The sequence below is a fragment of the Camelus dromedarius genome, chromosome 20 (assembly GCF_036321535.1).
Source record: "Camelus dromedarius isolate mCamDro1 chromosome 20, mCamDro1.pat, whole genome shotgun sequence".
NCBI lineage: Eukaryota > Metazoa > Chordata > Mammalia > Artiodactyla > Camelidae > Camelus > Camelus dromedarius.
Window position 1 is genome coordinate 1563438 of NC_087455.1, and position 19330 is coordinate 1582767.

The 19330-nt window shown below is 63.8% G+C and overlaps 1 protein-coding gene across 9 annotated transcripts in view; it reads right to left on the bottom strand.

Annotated features, from left to right (window-relative positions):
* The window catches only part of ADGRB1 (adhesion G protein-coupled receptor B1), a 79292-nt gene that overhangs the window by 20798 nt on the left and 39164 nt on the right, over window positions 1-19330 (bottom strand). For all 9 annotated transcript variants that reach the window (XM_064476779.1, XM_064476783.1, XM_064476782.1 and 6 more), the window contains exons 18-20: window positions 8248-8389; window positions 2082-2185; window positions 19-121 (exon numbers count right to left, since the gene is read on the bottom strand). In XM_064476779.1, the coding sequence (XP_064332849.1) occupies window positions 19-121; window positions 2082-2185; window positions 8248-8389 (349 nt within the window). The remainder of the gene's footprint in view (window positions 1-18; window positions 122-2081; window positions 2186-8247; window positions 8390-19330) is intronic.

Consider the following 19330-nt stretch of genomic DNA (forward strand, 5'->3'; position numbering starts at 1 on the left):
ACCACCACCACCACCCACCTTGTTGCGAGTCTGGGTCTGCCCGATGAGGATGAGGGCGTTGGAGGAGATGATGGACAAGCAGAAGTTGATGAGGATGACGGACCGCTCCGAGCGGATGTACCTGTGGGAGAAGGTGGGAGGCCCAAGGTCAGGGCCCAACAGAACCGGGATGCTGTGGCCACCAAGACATGGGCACCATCTCCTCCCTGCAGGCACTGCCGCCACCACGGCTACCATCACCATCATCACCACCACTACGACCACCACCACCATGACCACCACCACGACCACCACGACCACCACCATGACCACCACCATCATCACCACCATCACCACCACCACCACATACCAAATTCCAGCACCTAGTCAGGTGCCAGGGAGAGCCCTGGGGAGCTCTCCTGGGGATGGTTTGTTCTTAGAAATGCATCCTTTGCTGTGCAAGACCCTCTCCTGTCCCTCTGTCCCTCAGGCACAGCCCCTGGCTCCTCCTGCCCCACCCACCCTGCCTGATCCTAACTTTGAGACAAGAAAGTGGAGAGGCTCCAAGCAGGGTGCAGAGCCTGCGCCTGCCATGGCTCAGCGCGGCCCAGTGGCACCATCCCAGGCAGGGACTCAGCCTGCTGTGTCCCGGTCTCTCCACCTGTGAGGAGGGGTTGGGGGAGCTGCACCTGAGATTGCCGAGTCAGGATGCAGGAGGTCTCATCCGTCATTACGCCTGCTCCCTCGCGTCCCAGGGCGGTGTCCCCAACAGCCCACAGGAGCTGAGACCCAGGCAGGCGTCCAGCAGAGGGTTTAGGATCAAACCTCGGGAGGCCGTGTTGTGGCCGATGTGGCATGTGACCCTGGGTGGGTCAGGTTCCCTCCCTGGGGCTCCAGTTCCTTATGGGGACCATCAGGATAGGGTCCTGACTACAGCTCACAGGGCAGTGATTGCCAGGAGCTCGGGAAGGAGATGCTTTGAAAACCATGGGCCAAGACCTCAGAACCCTGGTGCCCTTGGGGGAGGGGCTGGGTCAGTGGCCAAACAGTCCCCTGGGGGATTCAGGACAGATGGTCTGAGGGGCGGCTGGTGGGAGGGGCGCTGGATATTGGTGTTTCAGGGTCACTGACCCTCCCAGTGCCTCTGCCCTTGGAGAGGACAGAGGAGGGGGCCCTGGAGAGCACAGGCTGCCCCTCCCCTGCTGGCCACATCGACCCCTCTCTGCTGGCCTCGGGCTGACGTTTCACTGCTGTGGAGCTGGCACAATGGGAATCAGGCAGCTGGCTGCCAGGTGGGTGACGGGCGACCTTGGCTTGACCTTCCCTGTCCCACTGTCCCAAATTCCTGCTCTCGGGGGCCCAAAGAGGGGTGCTGGGAGAAGGGGGTCAGGACCAGCCCACCGGCACACCTGCGGCTACCCGCGCTTGGCTCAGGCCCCTCGGCGCACACGTGGCCCTCACCCAGGGCTGCTGGCCAGCTGGGACGGGGGTGTCCCCACACTGCCCGGGTCCTGTGGCCTGGGGGAGGGGAGTGTGGGGCCGGCAGTGAGCGGAGGTTCCCATCCTGACACCTGACCCTGGGCTCTGGGAGGGCGGTGGCCTTGCACGTCCAGGTGACAAAACAGACCACAGGTGTCAGGGCCTTGGGGCTTCTGTGGTCAAGGGCAGGGTGCTCGGCTGGGGTGTGGGCTCAGGGCACACCAGCCAGGAATTATGCTCAGAGGGTGGGGGGCTGCACCCGTGTGGGCAGCGAAGGCGCAGCGCCAGGCAGGAGCAGGAAGGCCTGGCATCCCCGGCCTGTGCCTGGGCGGCCACCATTGATGCTGTCTGGCACCCACGGAACAGCAGTCAGGGAGAGGGAGGGGGGTCGGGGGTCGGGGGTGGCCGAGGTAGGGGTGGTGGTGGTGACGATGGAGGTGCTGGCTGCTGCTAACGTGGAAGGAGAGAAGGAAGGTTCTCGCTCTGGGTCTCCTCAGCCTCCCCTGACCCGCACGGCAGCCTCGAGGGGAGAAGGTGACCCCGGCCACCCTCTCCTGGGAACCAGCAGGGCCAGGCTCCTGGCCCGGCAGCCCGCCTGCACCCGCAGCACCGCTGGGAAGCACCTCCACACGGAGACGTAGATGATGATCAGCAGGAGGAGGGTGAGGGACGACACGCCGCAGCCCACGATGAGCGTCACCGACGGCACCAACACCTTCTCCATGTTCTGGCGGGTTCGGGGCAGAGAGGCGAGTGAGGCAGCCGGGCAGACGTGCAGAGGGTGAGCCTTTCCCCTCCACCCCCAGCACCCGCCACGAGCCCCCGCCTGCCCAGCATCCCTCGGCCACCCTCCTGCAGCACTCCAAGTCTCTGCTCCCCTGCCCTCCCCACGCATCTTGGGTCTGGCTGTCCCCTGGGAGGGGTCTCATCTCTTGCTGAGGGGGAGGTCTTTGCACTCCCTACCCCTTGGCTGCACGGGTGCCAAGCCTGGCAACGCCCCCTCCCAATTCCGGGGAAGGGCCCCCCATGCCAAGTGGCAGGTGAGGTCACGGAAGCACCAGGCCCAGCGCCCCAGCGCCCACACAGCTCTCCCAGGCCCTGTGGCTCTGGCATTCTAGCCGAGGGCAGAGCCCCGCTCTCTGAAAGGCCCCCACAGCTCCAGCTGCATCTGACGGGCACCTGAAGCCTCACCCACCCAAACCTGTGCTCCCTCCCTGACACCTGCTCCGCCCCAGCCCGCACCACGCGCTCCACCACCCCTCCCCTCAGCCAGGTACCTTCTGCCACCCTCCACGTCTCACTCGGTTCTCTGTCCGCCACTCCTCACCCCACCCAGAGGCCCGGAGGACTTTGTAAAATGCATTCCTGGCCACTCTCAGAGTCCCCCATGCTGCCCCTACTGCGGCCCAAGCTGTGTCCGAATGCCCGAAGGCCACTGAGCCGGGCCCCGCCCCGCCAGCTGGTAAGACCACCACCCTCGCTCCCACTCAGGGCCCGGCTCAGCCCTTCTGTCTGTCTGCGACACAGTGCCTGGGTGTCACATGGCAGGGCCTCGGGCCGTTCTCATCTCAGCTCGCCCCCTCTCAGAGGGACCTGGGGCCGGCTAACCGACCCCAATGCTCCCCGCCACGCCACCCAGTACAGCCCTGAGCACTGGTTGGTCCTTGCTTATGAATACGCATGTGCGCCCCTATGTGACTGCGTGACCCACAGCCACATGACACCCCAGTGCCCAGGGCACACGGCAGGTGGGCCACGTGTACCCACTGGGGAGTGATCAGGGCCCCTCTGTGTCCAGAACCCAAAGACAAATCAGGGCATTGGAGAGAACTAGTCCGCAGCCCCTCCCCCGTCGGCCGCCTCCAGGAGGGAGGGAGGAGATGAGTCCGGGAGATGACAGAGAAGGCACGGCCAGGTGATGAGGGGCTTCTTGTAGGCTCCCTCATCTGAAGCTGACCCCCTCCTGACCCTGTCCCAACTCTTGCTGACCTGTGCTGACCCCGGCATGCTGCAGAGCGAGATTCTCCCACCCACAGGCTCCTGAGGCCACGCCAGCCCTTCCCGCCCTGGAACGGGGCCTTCTCTTCCTCAGACCCCCAAGTCCTGGATCTCCTGCACAGGGCACCCAGGGCCCGCTCCACCGGCCACCACTGCCGCCACCCACCCAGGCAGCGGCGGCGCCCAGACCGCCTGCGCTCTGCGTCCGCGAGCATGCTGTTCCCTCCGGTCCTTCCCCACACTGGAAGCACCACCTCCTGCCCCCAGGCCCCTCTGTGGTCACTCTGCCCAGCCTTTCCCCACTACTGGGGATGCCTGCCTGTCCCTGCAGCTCAGGGTTCTCACAGTCTGGAGCCCCCTCGGGCCAGGCCCGGCGCGGATGTGACTGGCTGGATGAACAGCGACTGGGAAGGCAGGCTCTGGGAAAATCCAGGAAGCCGTCCAAGGTCACCCAGGCATTCAGTGGCCCCGGGGGGCATGGTGTGGTGAGGCTCCAACACAAATTTCTGTGTTTCCCTGTGGGGAGTTGGAGGGGCTCAGGGAAGGGAGCTCTGGGCTGCGGTCTGCACCCTTGAACTTCACTAGGTAACCTCAGAGCCCCGGCCAGCCACACAAAGTCACGGGTGGCCGAGTAACTGGCTCAAGCCAGCTCCGTGGCTGGCTCTGGCCCTGACCTCTGTGGCCATCTGCCTCCATCTGCCCTCATTAGGCCTGGCAGCCACACGCCCGCCAGCTAGCCCACCTGCCCGCCTGCTCCCTCCTCCTCTCTGCCTCTGAAGTGCTCATCCGTCACTTCTGACAGCCCACATTCTGAACAATGTGGGGAGGGGACAGGTGACAGAATGGTGGGCAGAGGTGTCAGGGAACTCCAGGTCTCGCTGAGAGGGCTGGACTAGAGCCCTCAAGGGCGAGGGACTGGCCCCAACCCACCTGGAAAGCAGGCAGAACCAGGCCAGCCTCCTGCAAGAGACTGGCTCTCCAGCCAAGCTCCACACGGCCCCAGGGCCTTTGCACATGCTGGTCCCGCCATCCAGTGCTCTTCCCCTGACCTTCATATGGCTGGCTCTTCTCTCTGCTTAGCTGTCATCTCACAGAGGTCCTCACTGAACATTCAGTCTGAACCAGCCCCTTACCTCTTTGCCCATCACCTTGTCTTGAGGCTCTCCAAGGTACCTGTCCCTCCCACCTCCCTCACCCAGGGCTTTACTGGTTTCTTTTTTAAATGGTTATTGTCAGTTTCTACCACATGAATTCCCTGCTTCCAACCTTCTCCCAAACCTTCACACATCTTATGCGTCCTAAACACTAATTTTCTTCCTTGAAGTACTGTCTTTAACCTGCCCCTGCTCCAACACCACACGTGGCTCCCAGCTACCCACAAAAAACTAGTCCTGACTCCAACAGAGGCTGATCCCTGGTCCTGGTCCCACTCTGAGCCGTGACCCTGGTCACACTAGTAACACAGTTTCGGGCACATTACAGAAACAACGCCACAGCAACTGTGACTTCAGACTGTTTACTACATGCCAGGCTGTGCTGATGCTGCAAATACCTCACCAGGTTCAGTACCCCCACGGCTCCGAGGCAGGCGGCATCACCCCCTCACAGATGTGACTCAGAGCAGTTACTCAACCTTCCGGCGGTCACAGCCCCGCAGTGGCACTGCCGGGACCTGACTCTGTGGCAGCATGTAGGGCTGGGGGGGCGGGGACGCCTGGGTCTCACCTCCCTTCACTTCATGCCTCTGGAGATCTAACCCCTCCCTGGCTCCTGGGGTGCGACCACAGCATCCCTTGTCTACTGCCCTCTCTCGGGCCCTTGTTCTGGAACTCCAGTCCCCCGAAACCACTCCATACCCCAGAATGCCAGCCGCCTGTGCCTGCTCAGACCCAAATCCCATGCCCAAGGCACACACCCAGCCCACAGGGGGAGGCAGGCAGCACCTGTCTCCCCACACCCAGCCCAGCTCACCTCTGCCACCACCCCACCTGCTGGGTGGGTTACTCTGCCCTTACTCCTGCTGGGATGCCTCCAGGACCCCAGCCCCACCACCATTCTCTCTGATCTCCTAGTTGCCTGGCTCTGCTGACCTCGGGATGAAGCTCCAGCCTTCCCTGGCCCCGGCCTGGCCGTAGCACCCGCCCCTGCCCTGACTACCCTCCAAGCCCCACCCTATCTCCCACTCGCTTCTCGCCTTTCTCAGCTTCCCTGGGATGACCATCACTCCTCCTCACCAAGCTAGGCTTCAAACTCCTGCTCACCCCTCAAGGCCCTACCCCAAACCTCCTCCTCGTGCACGTCTCCCAAACCATCCTTGGGAGGGTGGGGGGCTGTTGCCAAGCCCCCAGAGGACCCCCTCCCTCCAGTCCAGGCTGCCCCAGGCCTGTCTCCCCATCAGACCCCATGTTCCTTGAGGTCCCAGCCCCAGGCATTCAGAGGAGTCAGCACAGTGTGACAGGCTGCAGGACAGCAGTGTCCCTCTCGCTCTCAGCCTGTCCCTACTCAGCATCTCTGGGGTCGCCCCTCACTGAGGCCAGAGCTGGCCAGGAAAGGAGAGGAAAGCGGAGATGGGCTCTGATGGCAGGTGAGCACAAGGGAGGACGCCAAGCCCAGCATGCTGCCCTCCAGCAACTCCTCTGAGCTCACACCCGGGCCTGCAGAGGGGTGCAGAATCAGGCAGAGCCGATGACTATTCCATCCTACAGATGTGAAAACTGAGGCTCACAGCAGCCAGGCAGCCAGCTCTTTGTCCCACGGCCAGTGGGTGAATGTGGCCCCTGAGAGCTCCCATACTCTTGGTCTCAGCTGCATCTCCTGGGCTATGTGGACGGGGTGCTCTGACCTGCCGGCCTGTGCCCCGCCCTTTGTGCACTCACACGTCGGGTCAGGCAGACACCAGAAGCCCCTGACTGCAGCTCTGACCGCCCCGACAAACAAAGCCTCAAATCCTTCACAGACCGAAGCTCTGTGTTCTGCCTGCCCAGCCCGGTGCAGGGCCCCCCTCCGCTTGCCCTCGGAGGCACCAGCACAGGCCCGCTCTTCCTAGAAAGGCCCCCTCGGCGGGGAGCTCCTCCACCCCCGGACTTGCAGCAGTTCTGCCACGCTCCTGCCCAGCCCTGAGCAGCCACCCTGAGTAGCCCGGGGGACTGCTTCCACTTTACAGGTGAAGAAACCGAGGCTCAGGGGGATGGAAAGCCAGTCTAGGGTCACCACGTGTGAGGGACAAGCCTGTGTTTCAAGACTCAACCAATGCTGACCTCCTACAGGACAGACCCTCAGCTGGAAGGAGCCCCACTCTGAAACCCCCTGCCACCCAAGGAAGAGCAGCCACCTGCGCCCTGCCCTGTTTGCTCCAGTCTCAAAGGGGACCCAGGAAGCTCCAGCTCCACTGGTCACTCCCCCTGTGTAGTAAGCCACCTCTTCCAGGGAGTCCCCAGCACGGCCCTGGGCTACTGCCTTCGGGCCCTGCCCTCAGAACCAACAACACTAACACTCCAGTCCCAGGGACAGCCTGAGGGGGAGGGTGCGCTGGGATCAGGCCAAGAGCACAGACCCCTGTCCAGCAGACTCACCCCAAGACCTTGAGCAAAGCCCCTTCCCCAGCCTCGGTTTCTCTGCCTGTTAATGGAAGGGTCTAGTAGCATGACCTCTAAGGTGCAGCTCTGACCCTCTGGGGGATCCTGGCTGACAACATCGCTCTCCCTACTCACATCCCAGAGGACAAAGGAGAAAAGGCAGACTGTTCTTAGAGAGGCCTGGAGCCATCTTCCACAGGGAAACTGGGGTTCCGTGAGGGGAGAGCTGTGCCGTCCCCACTCGATGAGGGCCAGCCATCTTGAACACCCCCAAAGTAGCACCCCGCTCCCAGTCTGTCCTCCATATCTGCTGCCTGAGGATGCTTCCACACTAGGCCCAGGTTGGGGGCTCAGTGAGCAAAGACCCCTAGCCCTTCCCTCCTCAGGGGGCCCAGTGACCCCACCAGGGGCCGAGGCCTTCCTGGGTCTGGTGAGTGCAGCTCGGCCCTGGGCAAGAACTCCCGCCAGCCCCAGTTGGCTGGGCCCAGCACCCAGGGCCCCAGCCAGCAAGCTGGCCCCAGATGCCGTCGCCATAGAAACAGGCAGCCCCCACAAGAATAAGGAGAACAAAAAGGAGGCCCCTGAGATGATGGGGCCTTCCTGGGGAAGGCTGCAGCCGACCTGGGCCAAGCCCAGCACCCTAACCACCCGAGGACCCCTACCTGGAGACACAGCTGCCTCCAAAGACCAGGATCTACTTGGGATGGGTGGGGAAGGACTCCAAGAGGGGTTGCAGTTCCTCCCCCTCCCTCTCCCGCGTGGGCTAGACCCTTGCCATGCGCGGGGGGAAGGACCCCCACCAAGTGAAGGGGTACACGCGGCTGCGCCAGGCCAAGCCCTCCTCCAGCCCCCTAGTGCCTGAGGCCAAGTCTGCCCGGCTCCCCTGAGGGCTGGCTGCCCCCAAGGTCCTAGGCCCCCAAGGAGCGTGGGGGAGACTCACCCATCAGTCACTCCCGGGGGACCCCAGCCTGGCTCCTCCCAGGCTGGTCCCCAACTCCACACCACCACCCACTCAGCTCCCACCCGCCCTCTCCAGGGGCCCGGGCCCCGCCGGCCAGGCCGCGGTGGGGCTGCCGGGCAGAGCGACCCCTCGGGCCGGGGAATCGTCCGGGCCTCCCCGCGCCGGCCCGGGAGGCGACCGTCCGCCCCGGGAGCCCCCCGCCCCGCGCGCCCCCGCCCGCCCGCCCGCCGCGCGCCCGGCCGGCCGGGGTCTCACCGCGTCAGCGCTGAGCTGGGCTAAGATGGCGAAGGTGGAGAGCCGGTCACAGAGGCAGCGCGTCCGGAGGGCGTCGAGGGGCACCGTGCGGCAGCCGCGCCACGACCAGGGCCCGAGCTGCGGGGGGGCGGGGGAGGAGGGTCTGCGGGGGGACACACGCGGGGGGAGGGGAGACAGGGGCGGCGTGAGCGGCGGCCAGCCGCGCCCCGGCCCCGCGGCCCCGGCCCGCGCCCGCACCTGCGCCCGCCGCCGCGCGCGCCCCGCCGGCCCCGGGAGCCCGGCGCCCCATGGCCGCCGCCGCCGCCGCCGCCGCCGCCGCCGAGCCACGGGAGAGCGACTCGCGGGAGCGCGGGCCGGCGGGGCCGGCGGGGCGCCGAGCCCTGGCCCCGCGCCCGGAGAGCGCCCCGCCCCAGCGCCCGGCCGGGAGGGGCGCGTGGGCGCACGTGGAGCGGGGTGCCAGGCGGTGGGCGCGGCAGCCTGCGGTGCGCTTGCGGGGCCGGGGGCGGGGTGAGGGGCGCCTCCGCGCCTCCGCCTCTCCAGCCCCCGCGCCGCGCTGGTGACCTTGGGACCGCCCCGCCCCCACAGCCACCTCCCCGGGGGCCTGGGACCGCGGCCGCCTTCCCGCGGGGTGGGGAAGCAGCCAGAGGCGCCCCCTGCGGTCTGACCCAGGTCCATTCCGCTGTCTGTCGGCCTGGGCTTGCTCTGGTTCTCTTTAAACAAGCACTTGCTAGGGCCTCAGTGCACCGGACTGAAGTACTCTGCAAACCGGCCACTGTTGATCCAAGTCCCTCCCAACTTCGTGCCAGCCCGCGTGTCCGGCAGGGTCCAGCCAGGCACCAGGTAGAAGGTGGCCATGGAGTGTCTGCCGCAGGGCCGGGGGCCTGCAGGCCTCCTGAAGGCTTTAAGACTGAAACTGCAATCCAGGAGCCATGGTGGCGGTGGTGGTGGGGTCTCCTTCTGAACCCAAAGCCAGAAAAGCCCCCCACCAAGTAACTCAGACCCAGCACCTGCCCCAGGCTTTCAGGGGAGAATTCCAGGTCTTAGAGGCAAAGGTCTGCCCACTCCCACCCTAGATCCCTCGAGCTGCAGCTTCACCCAGCCCCAGCCCCAGCCCCAGCCCCAGCCCCAGCACGAGGGAGCTGCCAGGTGCCTTTCAGAGCCCTCAGCTCTCCTCCTTCACCCCAGCTCCTCTGCATCGAAGGTGGACTAGGGGCTGAGCCATTCCCACCCTGTGCCTTCCCAGAGGAGCTCTGACCTGCACACACTGGGAGGCCCCTGTTCAACACCTGGATTTGCAAACGACCAGCGTTGGCTACTTCCTGGCTGTGTCACCTGGGAAGTCAGCTACTGGCCCTAGGTTTCGTCTCCTCCTGTCTAAAGTGGGGAGAGAGGACAGTCCAGAGGATGACATGGGACACCTGTTAAGCCCCCCTACAGTGCCTGCATGAACGTGTTAGCATCCTTAGGGATGCTTCGGGTCTCCGATGCAGGCATTCCAGAGCCCAGAGCGGCTTCTGTTGAATTTGAGTTGTTACACAGCCTCCTTTCTGAGCTTCAGGCCCCAGGGGAGAAGGGACACACTCTGGGCCGGCTAGTTCCTTCGAATCTGCTTTTCTCTCTTCATTCTCCTCCATGGGGAAGGACTGTCCCGTTTTACAGGGGAGGAAAACTGAGGCCCAAGGTAATACTGAGGCAGAGCTTTGAGACCAGGCCCTGGCTCCACGGGGCGCATCAGGGCTCTGTGGCCCCAGAAGACCCTCCCCTCTACCCCTGCTCCCCTCTGAAGTGCAGTGAGGGGAGGGGGATGTCCCCCCACAGGCGTTGCGCCCGAAGCTCATCCTTCTTAGGGACCCGCCATAAAGAATGCCACAGGAGGGCCCAAGGGCTTCAGCCTCTTTGGCTCCTGGACATGCCTCTACCTGCGCCTTCCAGCCTCAGCCCACCTGAACCCCTGGGGGCCCAGGAAGAGCTGAGGTGTGCCTGGCTCCACAGCATGGCAGAGCCCAGGCTGGGCTAGGGCTGAGGCTACAGCCTTGACCACAGCTCCTGGGATAGAGGCCAGGGGCTCGGCTGCCTGCATGGCCCACCCCCTCCTGGCCCACCACCCTGCAGGCCCCAAGTCCCTGGCATGGAGCAGAACCAAAGTCAAATCCTAAGACCCTGGTAGAGGCCCCCTTTCCCCTTTCTTTGTCTGGAAAAGAAGACCCCACTCACCACAGAACCAGAAACACGACCTGGGTGATGGAAGGAACAGGAAAGGGAGTGTGGGGCTCTAGAGAGTTCCAGAGTGCCCAGTGACACCCAGTTCCAGCCTGGTCCTCCCGCACCCTCAGCAGAGGTCCATCAAGGCCTCCCTGGGCTGCCCAGGGCACATCACACTCGCATCTCCCTTCATCTCCAGCACCCGACAGGACAGGGCACAGAGCCCGGAGCCCAGCCGCCCTCTGTCCTCCATCCCTGGAGTGCCCTGTCCTCACGCCTGGGGGCGCACATGCAAGCCACTGACCGGACACCAAGACAGCCGACGCAGCGCAGGCCAGAGGTCACCAACACCCGGTGCGCCCCCAGGAGTCCTACAGGCCACTCCAGTCTGGAGACAGTACCTCTCTCAAGCTGACCAGCTTGTCCACAACATCAGCCACATGCCTGCTCCCAAGAGCAGGAGTCTGTGGCTGGCCGGTCCTAGGTTCAAATCCCAGCTCAACTTCTCACGGTCCAGGCCTGGACACTGTCTCAGCCTTCCTCCTCTGAGTGGAGGGAGGCACACGGAACCCAGCTTTTCTCCCTGCTGAAAGCTGCTGGGAGGGTCGGGAGGGGAAAGCACCCCAAGGCCTGGGGTGAGGGGAGCCGGGCTGGCTGGGGCCAGCAGCCTGGCAGGTTCCCAGGCAGCGCTGGCGGGTCTGCCGGGCGCCAGGCTGACAGCTGTCGGCCACCTCCTGGGAGAAGGCCAGCCCAGGCTGGTGGCTGGCCCCGCAGGGCTCCTGCTATGGGCACTAATTAGCTTATCAGCCTCCCAGAGGAGGGGAGGGCGGGGAGCACTCTGCTGAGGGATTCGGCCGGGGTCTACCACTGCAGCCTAAGGCCACGGAGGGCACCAGGAGGCCTCTGCCCCTGGTCCATTGAACCAGCTGCTCAGGCTGGCAGCCTAGGACGCAGGGAGCTGCTGGGCTCACCCAGACCCTGCAGGACTGCAGTGCAGGCTCCTTGGCCTCGGCCTCTCCTCCCATCCAGTGTCTGGCAGGCCCTGGCAGCCGGGAGCAGGGGAGCATGTGGGGGCTCCTGGTCTCCAACACATGGACAGAAAGCTTCTCTTGCCCCTCGCCCATCTCAATATTAACAGCTCTCTGTGCATTTTATCATTTAATCTCGGAAATAATCCTCAACTCAGCTGTGTAGATATAGAAACTGAGGCTCAGAGAGGTGGTAAGATTGCCCAACACCACACAGCAAGACAGCAGGAGGGCCAGGGTGCCAGTTTTTATCTGTCTGACCACTGGCACCCCCGACAAGGCCTACAACATCTGAGCCACTGGATCTGAAACACAGACCTGAAAGGGACCTTCCAGGATGGCCTAAGGCTCAGATCAGGCGGAGGAGGGGCCTGCTGAAGGCCCACCCCACACCAGGGCAGAGCCCGGTCAACGGAGCTTTCCCAGGTTGTTGACGGAGCCTTCTGGGCTGCTCTGGGCATCAGCCAAGGACTGGCCCCAAGCAGGACAGGTGGGTGGTGGTCTCTGACCAGACGCCCCTCAGGTATCTAAGGCACACCCTGACCTGGCAAAGGTCAGGGGTCCCTCAGCCCTGCTTCTTTCAGTAAGATCTCTAGGACACATCTTCTTATACCCACAACATCTGGAGGTTCTTCCTCATGTCTGACTGAAATCCTTCCTGCTGCAGGAGACACCTGTTACCATCTCTGCGACACAAGCAGGTCATCCCTTCCTCGTGCACACAGCAACCGCTCCCACACGTGGGAGACCGTTTGCTGCCTCTTGTCTGAGCTTCAGAAACTTGGAAGATCTGGGTCACGGAGCCAGGCCCCCACTCCTGGGCTCAGATCTGAGGAATCTGGGTCATTGACATCTGCTCCTCCCCACTCCCCAAGTCCAGGGTGACAGAAGGAGCTGGGGCAGTAGCCCTTCCCAACACCAGGAGCGGGGAGCCCCTCCCTGCCTGAGTTGAAGGGCGGTTGCAGGGGGCCCTGGGCCCCTCAAATCAGAGCTCCCAGAGAAGAGTCTGTGCCTCCCCCATCAGACCAGGGTCTCTAGGAAGGCCCAGCCACTGCCCACCCCTCTGCAGGCCACCAGTTCCTCACTGCGGGCTTCTCCCACCCCGCTCCTGCCAAAGCCCCCATGTCGCCAAACCCCAGGGACAACCACCTGTCCCTTTGGCTCCACTTCTGAGCTCCTCTGCTGCCTTGAGTCAGCACCCACTAGGTACTGGCTCCCAGGGCCTGACCCCGAGCTGGGACCCAAGATTCCTCTGCCACTGCCCAGCCCTCGGACCCCTTGGTCACTCCTGCATACAGCCGGCAACCTCTTTCCACCCCCACGCCACCCCCATCCACCCACCTCGCTCCCTGGACAGCCGGCCTCCTGCTCCCATGTCACCCCGCCCCAGGTGGTCCTTGAGAGGGTGTTAGGCCAGTCACTGCCACAGTGAGCTGCCATCTCTGGTGGCTGTCCGTGGCCTGCACACCTGCCGGCTGCATACCACCTGCGGGTCCTCCCATCTCTGCCCGGTTCTCCCACCACGTGTGATGGCCTTATGCTCCTGCTGGCACCTTCCCCTGGGAGGGTGGGACTGGGACCTGGCTTGCTCACCCCGCTGCTTGCACCCCGTAGGGGTGGAGTGCCCAGCCAAGACTTGCTATGGATGGACAAGTGAGGCCCTTTGGCTGAGCAGCATGGCCACTCTCTGCCCCTTCAACCTGGCAGCAACCTTCAGGACCCCTCCCTCCCCCCTCCCTCCCCCCTCCCTCTCATACCCACAGACCCATCAGCAACCAGCCTTCCTATCAAAAATGCACCGAGACTCTCACTGCTGTTTTCCATTCTGTGGCCACCACCCTGGTGGGACCCATTGCCGGCCTCCGCCCTGCCTGCCCCCACCTGTCCCCAGCACAGCACTGTCATTTGAAATATGCCAGGACACATGCTCTGCTGAAAACCTTCCCACTGCTCCCTCCTCACTCAGAGCAAAGGACATGCTGCCCTCAGGGACCCCACAGGCCCCAGGGACTGGCCCACCTTCCCTGACCCTCCTTATGAGCCCACCCTTCTAGCCACACTCAAAACGGGAACCCCAGCTCCCTGCAACCCCACCTGAGGAGACCTGCCTCAATCCGACTTCAGCCTCTGTGCACGGCCACAGACTTGTCATGGTGTCCCAGGTGAGGTGGCTCAGAGATAGCAGCCTGGATCCTGTCACCAGCTGCCAGAGGGGAGTAGCCTGGCCCCACCCAGCTCAGAACACCTCCCCAGGGGACCTCCCCTGGGGCCCAGGTCTGTTGGAGGCCCTGGAAGGAGTCTCAGCCGGTGGCTCCCCTGCCGTCCTGCTCCCGGCAGAGCTGGGATAGTGCTGGTCCAGCCCAGCCCCAGGAGGGTGAACTGGGCAGCCGAGGCCACTGCTGGCCACACAGGGCCGAGCTGCCTCCCCCGTGCAGTGGGCACAAATCCTCACCCCACACACTGTTCAGGGAGACCACAGGGCCCCAGAGCCCAGCACAGGGCCCGGCACGCTTGTGGGACATCAGGGGACAGTAACACAGAGGGTGCAGGGAGAGCACCCACCTGCCTGCCCGCCCACTGAGCCTAGGCCTTCATGGCATTCAGGATGCCTCCTGCCGGCCCACGACGCAGGTGCTATTATTGGACTGTGTGCATCGGGGTCCCCCGGGGTTTGATGGGCTAATTCACACTGGAGTGAGAATGACTCATAGGTGTCCTCCCACACAGAAAAAAGAAGCCAGAGTGGGCACAGCTCGTCTCAGTGAGGGAACAGGGAGTGGGCAAGGTGTTTCTGCAGGCAGGGGCTTCTAGGAGCCCCTCAAAACTCCTCAGCTGGGCCTTTGTGCTCCGAAAGCCAAACCCCTCATCTCAGGTCCAAGCCCCACTGCATTACGCTTCACAGGTCCAGAATGCTGACCTCCCACTTCTGCCTACTGACTTCTGATCCACAGACCAAGGCTTGTGCTGGGCTGCCTCCTCCAGGGAACACACCCGGATCAGCTGTGAGTTCCTGAGCACTGCCACCTGGCTCCTCCTACAGGTCCTGCCCGGCTGCTGTGCTGGGGCTCCCTGCCTGGGCCCCACCTCGCCCAGCATCTGGAGCTCATCGGGGCTCTCAGGTCCCCCCGCAGCCCCGGCAGCCCTGCCCACACAGGCCACCTGGGATGGAGCCGCTCGGGGACTCAGAACACAAGCGCCCCCTCCTGCCTCCAGGCATTGATCTTGGCTGTTCCCTCTGACCACATCCCCCCCGTCCCCTGGCTGACTCAGCTTCGTCCTTCAGGGCTCTCCCAAGGCCCTGCCATCTCCTGGAAGCCTCCTGAACCTCCCACTCTGTGCCCAGCTCCCCTCTGACCACTAGCCTGTGGGAACCCCCCTCCCCGGGCAGGCCCATGTCGGCTTCCCCAGATCAGGGCCATGTCCTCTCTTGAGGGTCTGGGGGCAATGCTTGTGACCCGAGGGGACCCTGGGGGGTGGAGACCTGCCTGACCTGGGTCTTGCTGAGTGAGCGGCCAGGAGAGACCCAGGCCCCCTCAGGCCTGTGTCCCTGCCCATGGAGGGCGGGCTTTCCAGGCACTGACAAAGTCCAAGGCTCACTTAGCATCTGCGGGTCTGTGCCCAGGGCCTCCGGGGCTTCTAGCACTCCCCCAGGATGCCAGTCTCCTGAATCCCACCTGGCACTGGCCAGGCTCTGAGTCAGAGCTTCCAGCACAGGCCTGCCCCGAGGCTGGAAATCTGACCATCCTCAGGATCTGGTGGCTCTTTGCCTGACCCACCCCGCCCACCTGCAGGGCCACAGAGGCCCAGGGCAGCCTGCCAGGCGGAACAGGGCCCCCGGAGAAGGTGGGTCCCTGAGCTCTCCCAGCCCCGCAAGGAAGTGGTCTGGACTAGGGGGGCCAGGGTCCTGCCAACCCCCAGGCACATGCTGACTCCGCCCAGCTCAGAGGCCTGCACCCCTGCCTGAGCCCTTTGCCCCTCACTCAGACCTTCACCTGGGGCACCTGTGGCCCAGCTCTGCTGGCCTGTCACCTCCTTGTGCCAGCTGAGGTGCCAGCCCCTTGGCACCCACATCCTTCACGGTCCAGCCACCGGTGCAGCTGGAGGTCAGGCCGATAGGTCACTTACTCAGCAAGTGCGCCCCTGGCAGGCCTGGTCAGGCTCCATGCTGGGTGCTGGGCACGCCCATGGGCTCCAGCAGATCCCAAACCTCCCCGCCCCCGCCAGCGCAGCTCGGTCTCCTCCAAGAAACCTTCCTGGACTGACTGGCCCTGTGAGCGCTCCCCTCTGCCCTCCCACCCAGCCCCCTCACCTACTCGGCCTCACGCACTGCCCCGGGTGTGTGCTGGCTCCCTTGCGGAGGGGGGGCTTCATACCCCTCGAAGAGCTGAGCCCACCCCCAACACCACCTTCACTGTCACCACAATCTCCACTCTCACAGAAACCACCACCACCACCACCAACACCATCAAAACCATCGACGACACAATCGTTACCACTGCCGGCACCATCGCCACCACCACCACCATCAGTACCAGCATTACATTATCAATGGCACCCCAGCACCACCGCCAGCATCAAGAGTGACACAACCACGCCGCCGCCGCCGCCGCCACCGCCAAGTCACCGCCATCAGCCACATCAGTTAGCACCACGGCTGCTAACGCCAGCAACGCAGTCATTACTACCACCTTCACTGCTTCCAACACCGTCAGCATCATCAGACTGTCCCTACCCGCCACAGCACCGCCATTGCCACCACTGGCACCGCTACCACTTCCACTTCGTCCCCACCGTCCCCACTACCAACACCATCATCGCCACCACCCACACCATCAACATCATCATCAGCACGATTCCCATGTCACCACCATCAGCAACACCACCGCCACCACCACAATCATTACCATCACCCTCACAGCCAGTGCCGTCCACGTCATCAAACCATCACCACTACCTCACTGCCGCCGCCGCCACCAGCACCACCATCAACACCAACACCACTGGTAGGTTACCAACAGCATCCCCATTATCGTCAGAGACAGGGCCCTGTGGGAGGCAGCAGGTAGGGTCTGGACAGGGGGCGGCCCCCACACTGACCCCTCCCCCTGGGAGGGGGAGGAGGGCCCAAGTGCTGGGCATGAGTGAGCACTCAATGGGGGCGAGTGTTACTACAAAGACACAGAGCTCAGGCACATCGCAAACAGGAGGACGGATGGACAGATGAAATCTTTGCCGGGAGTGCCCTGAAGTACCTGCTTCCAGCTAGGCCAGGCCAGGCCCTTCTCAGAGAGGCCCCTGCTCTGTCCTCACATGCACCCTCCCTGCACCAAGCGACCCAGTAAGGCAGCTGCCCCCACCCTCAGGCAGCCCCTCATGAAGCCCTCAGGTCTCACGGTGGCGGGGAGTGAGCACTGGCTGAGCCCTCCCCTCTTCCAGGCACTGCCCAGTGAACTCAGGGCACAGCACTGACCTCCCCAGTGGGTGCCCCCTCCTCACTGAGGGCAGCTCCAGGCTCCTCCTTCTTGTCCCACCCCGCCCCCCCAAATCAGTGCTGCACAGATTCTGGCTTGGTGATGGCAGAGGCCGGGAGGCAGGGAGGAAAGGAGGCCTCGAGGCGCTCCGCTAAGCCCCAGGTGCCTGCTTGTGCCTCACTCCCCGGACCACTCAGCACCTGACTCAACCTGCCCCCAACCTGTGGCTGCCCTGAGCCCCCCACCCTTATCCCATCCAGCAGATTCCGTGAGCTCAGGGCTGTCCACACTTGCTGCCTCCCTTGACTGTCGGCCCCGGCCCCTATGCTCTTAGAACTGCACATCCCCACCGCCGACACACGGGCACCTGCAGAGGTGGGAAAACACAAGGAGGAGACGCAGCCCCACGGGAGACCCCTGCATCCCGACTCCACCAGGGGAAAGCTCCCCACACCCAGATGCCCCTCTGCCCCAGTCACACCAGTGCACCCCGACCCTCACACACATGTCTGTGATGGTCCTACCACACAGGACCCCGCCCCACCCCACCGACACACGTCACTAGGGCCACCACTGGCCAAGCAGCAGCCGGCTGTGCTCTTTCCCTGCAGAATGAGGAAGAGGGGGAACAGGCGGGAGGGGCAGCTCCAGGCCAGCACTGGCCAGCCATTCTCTGCAGCTGCCTGGGAGGCACCTGGTGGATGCCGGGTGTGGGCCAGGGGGCTGGGCTGCACCTTCTTAGTCCCATTGTACAGTCAAGGAAACTGAGGCCAGGGCTTGTGAGGCCAGTGCAATCAGTGGTCAGGGCCAAGGACTCCTGAGCTGGAGGAAGGGACCAACCTGACTAGCCACCCAAGGACCCCACAGAGCCCAAGCCCTTGGATGTACAGACTTAAGTAGGCACTCCAGTCCAGGCTCCCTGGTCTCCAGCCTCCTGAGAAGGGCCCTCACCCTGCGTCTGAGAGTCGGGGGTGCGGGCTCACCAGGGCCAGGCACCGTGGTGGATGTCCTGCTGGGTGGGCGGTGTGTGGGGGCACCTTGGAGGCAGGACAGGGTCATAATGGTCAGACCACAATGGACAGACTGGATGCAGGAATGGTGTGTTCGGGGAATGAATGAGTGAGTTAATGAATGAATGAATGAATGAATGGATGAATGAACAGGTAAATCTCCAGTCCCTGGAGGATGGGAGACTCCCTTCACATGGGGCACATTATAATGGCTTCTGTTCATCTCTTGAGGGCTTGCTGTGTACCTGGCAGGGGAACACAGGGCTCACACTCTGCTGGGGTGGAGGGGCAAACTTGAGGATACACAGACTTCTTGCAAATTGGACGGGGCAAGGATGTAGGAAACTGGGCAGAAAGGCCTCCAAGAGCAGGTGGCTTTTGAGGCTGGAGAAGAAGAGGGCACGGGGGCCAGGGAAAAAGGCACCAAGCATTCCAGCTGGCACTAGGAGGAAAGTGGCAAGGGGGCCCATGGGTCGGAGGGCAGTGGCTGGAAGAGCAGGGCTGCCAGCCAGGGCAGGGGGGACGCTCACTGCCCCAGGCTCAGAGCACGGAGGCTGTCCCTAAGGCATAAACTCACTGTCCCCTCCAGCTCCCACCCAAACCTGGCAGGGGACAGGCAGGTCTGGGCTCAGACGCCCCTTGAGGGGAGGGCAGGCCCACGGTGGGCCTCTGCCAGCCCTGCTGTTCCCCAAGGACAAAGTGGGGGGAACTCAGAGAAGGCAGGGGCACAGGGGAAGTGGGGGCTAATTGGAATCTAGGAATCTAGGTGGTCTCCCCTCTGAGAGCAGCACTGTGCCCCTCCCAGTCCCAGCCCCCCATCCAGATGGAGGGGAACAGACCACCTTCCTCCCCAACCATGCTCACCGGTGGGGTGGGTCCTGAGACTCTTCCCAGCCCACCAAAGAGGCCTTCTGTGTTAAGTCCATCTCCCACCCCATCCCCCTCCTCGTCCCCAGCTCAGCTTGCCTCCTCTGTCCCCATCAGGAATTAGCAGGCGTGGGAGAAATCCAGCTGGGATCCGGGCACTGACAGCGACCTGGGGACCCTGCCAAGTTCTCCCTTCCGCTTGCCCCCCTTGGCCTGCCCCCTCACTGGCCTCTCCAAGGAAACCAGGGATGGGGGTGGGGCAAGGCTCTTAAAGGGACCAGGACACGCACTTGGGCAAGGATCCCAGGGAGGGGGCTGGGCCTGGGTTCTGAGCGTCCCCAGGACAGCTGCACCCCGCAGGGCTGGGGTCTTCCCTGGGCAGGGAAAGAGCACAGACTGGCATGACCCACGGGGGTGACCCAGGGCCTGTGAGTAAACCATGCATGTCTAAAGGTGACTGGAGTGGGGTCAGGCTTTGAAAAGGACCCAACAGACTGTGCGGGAA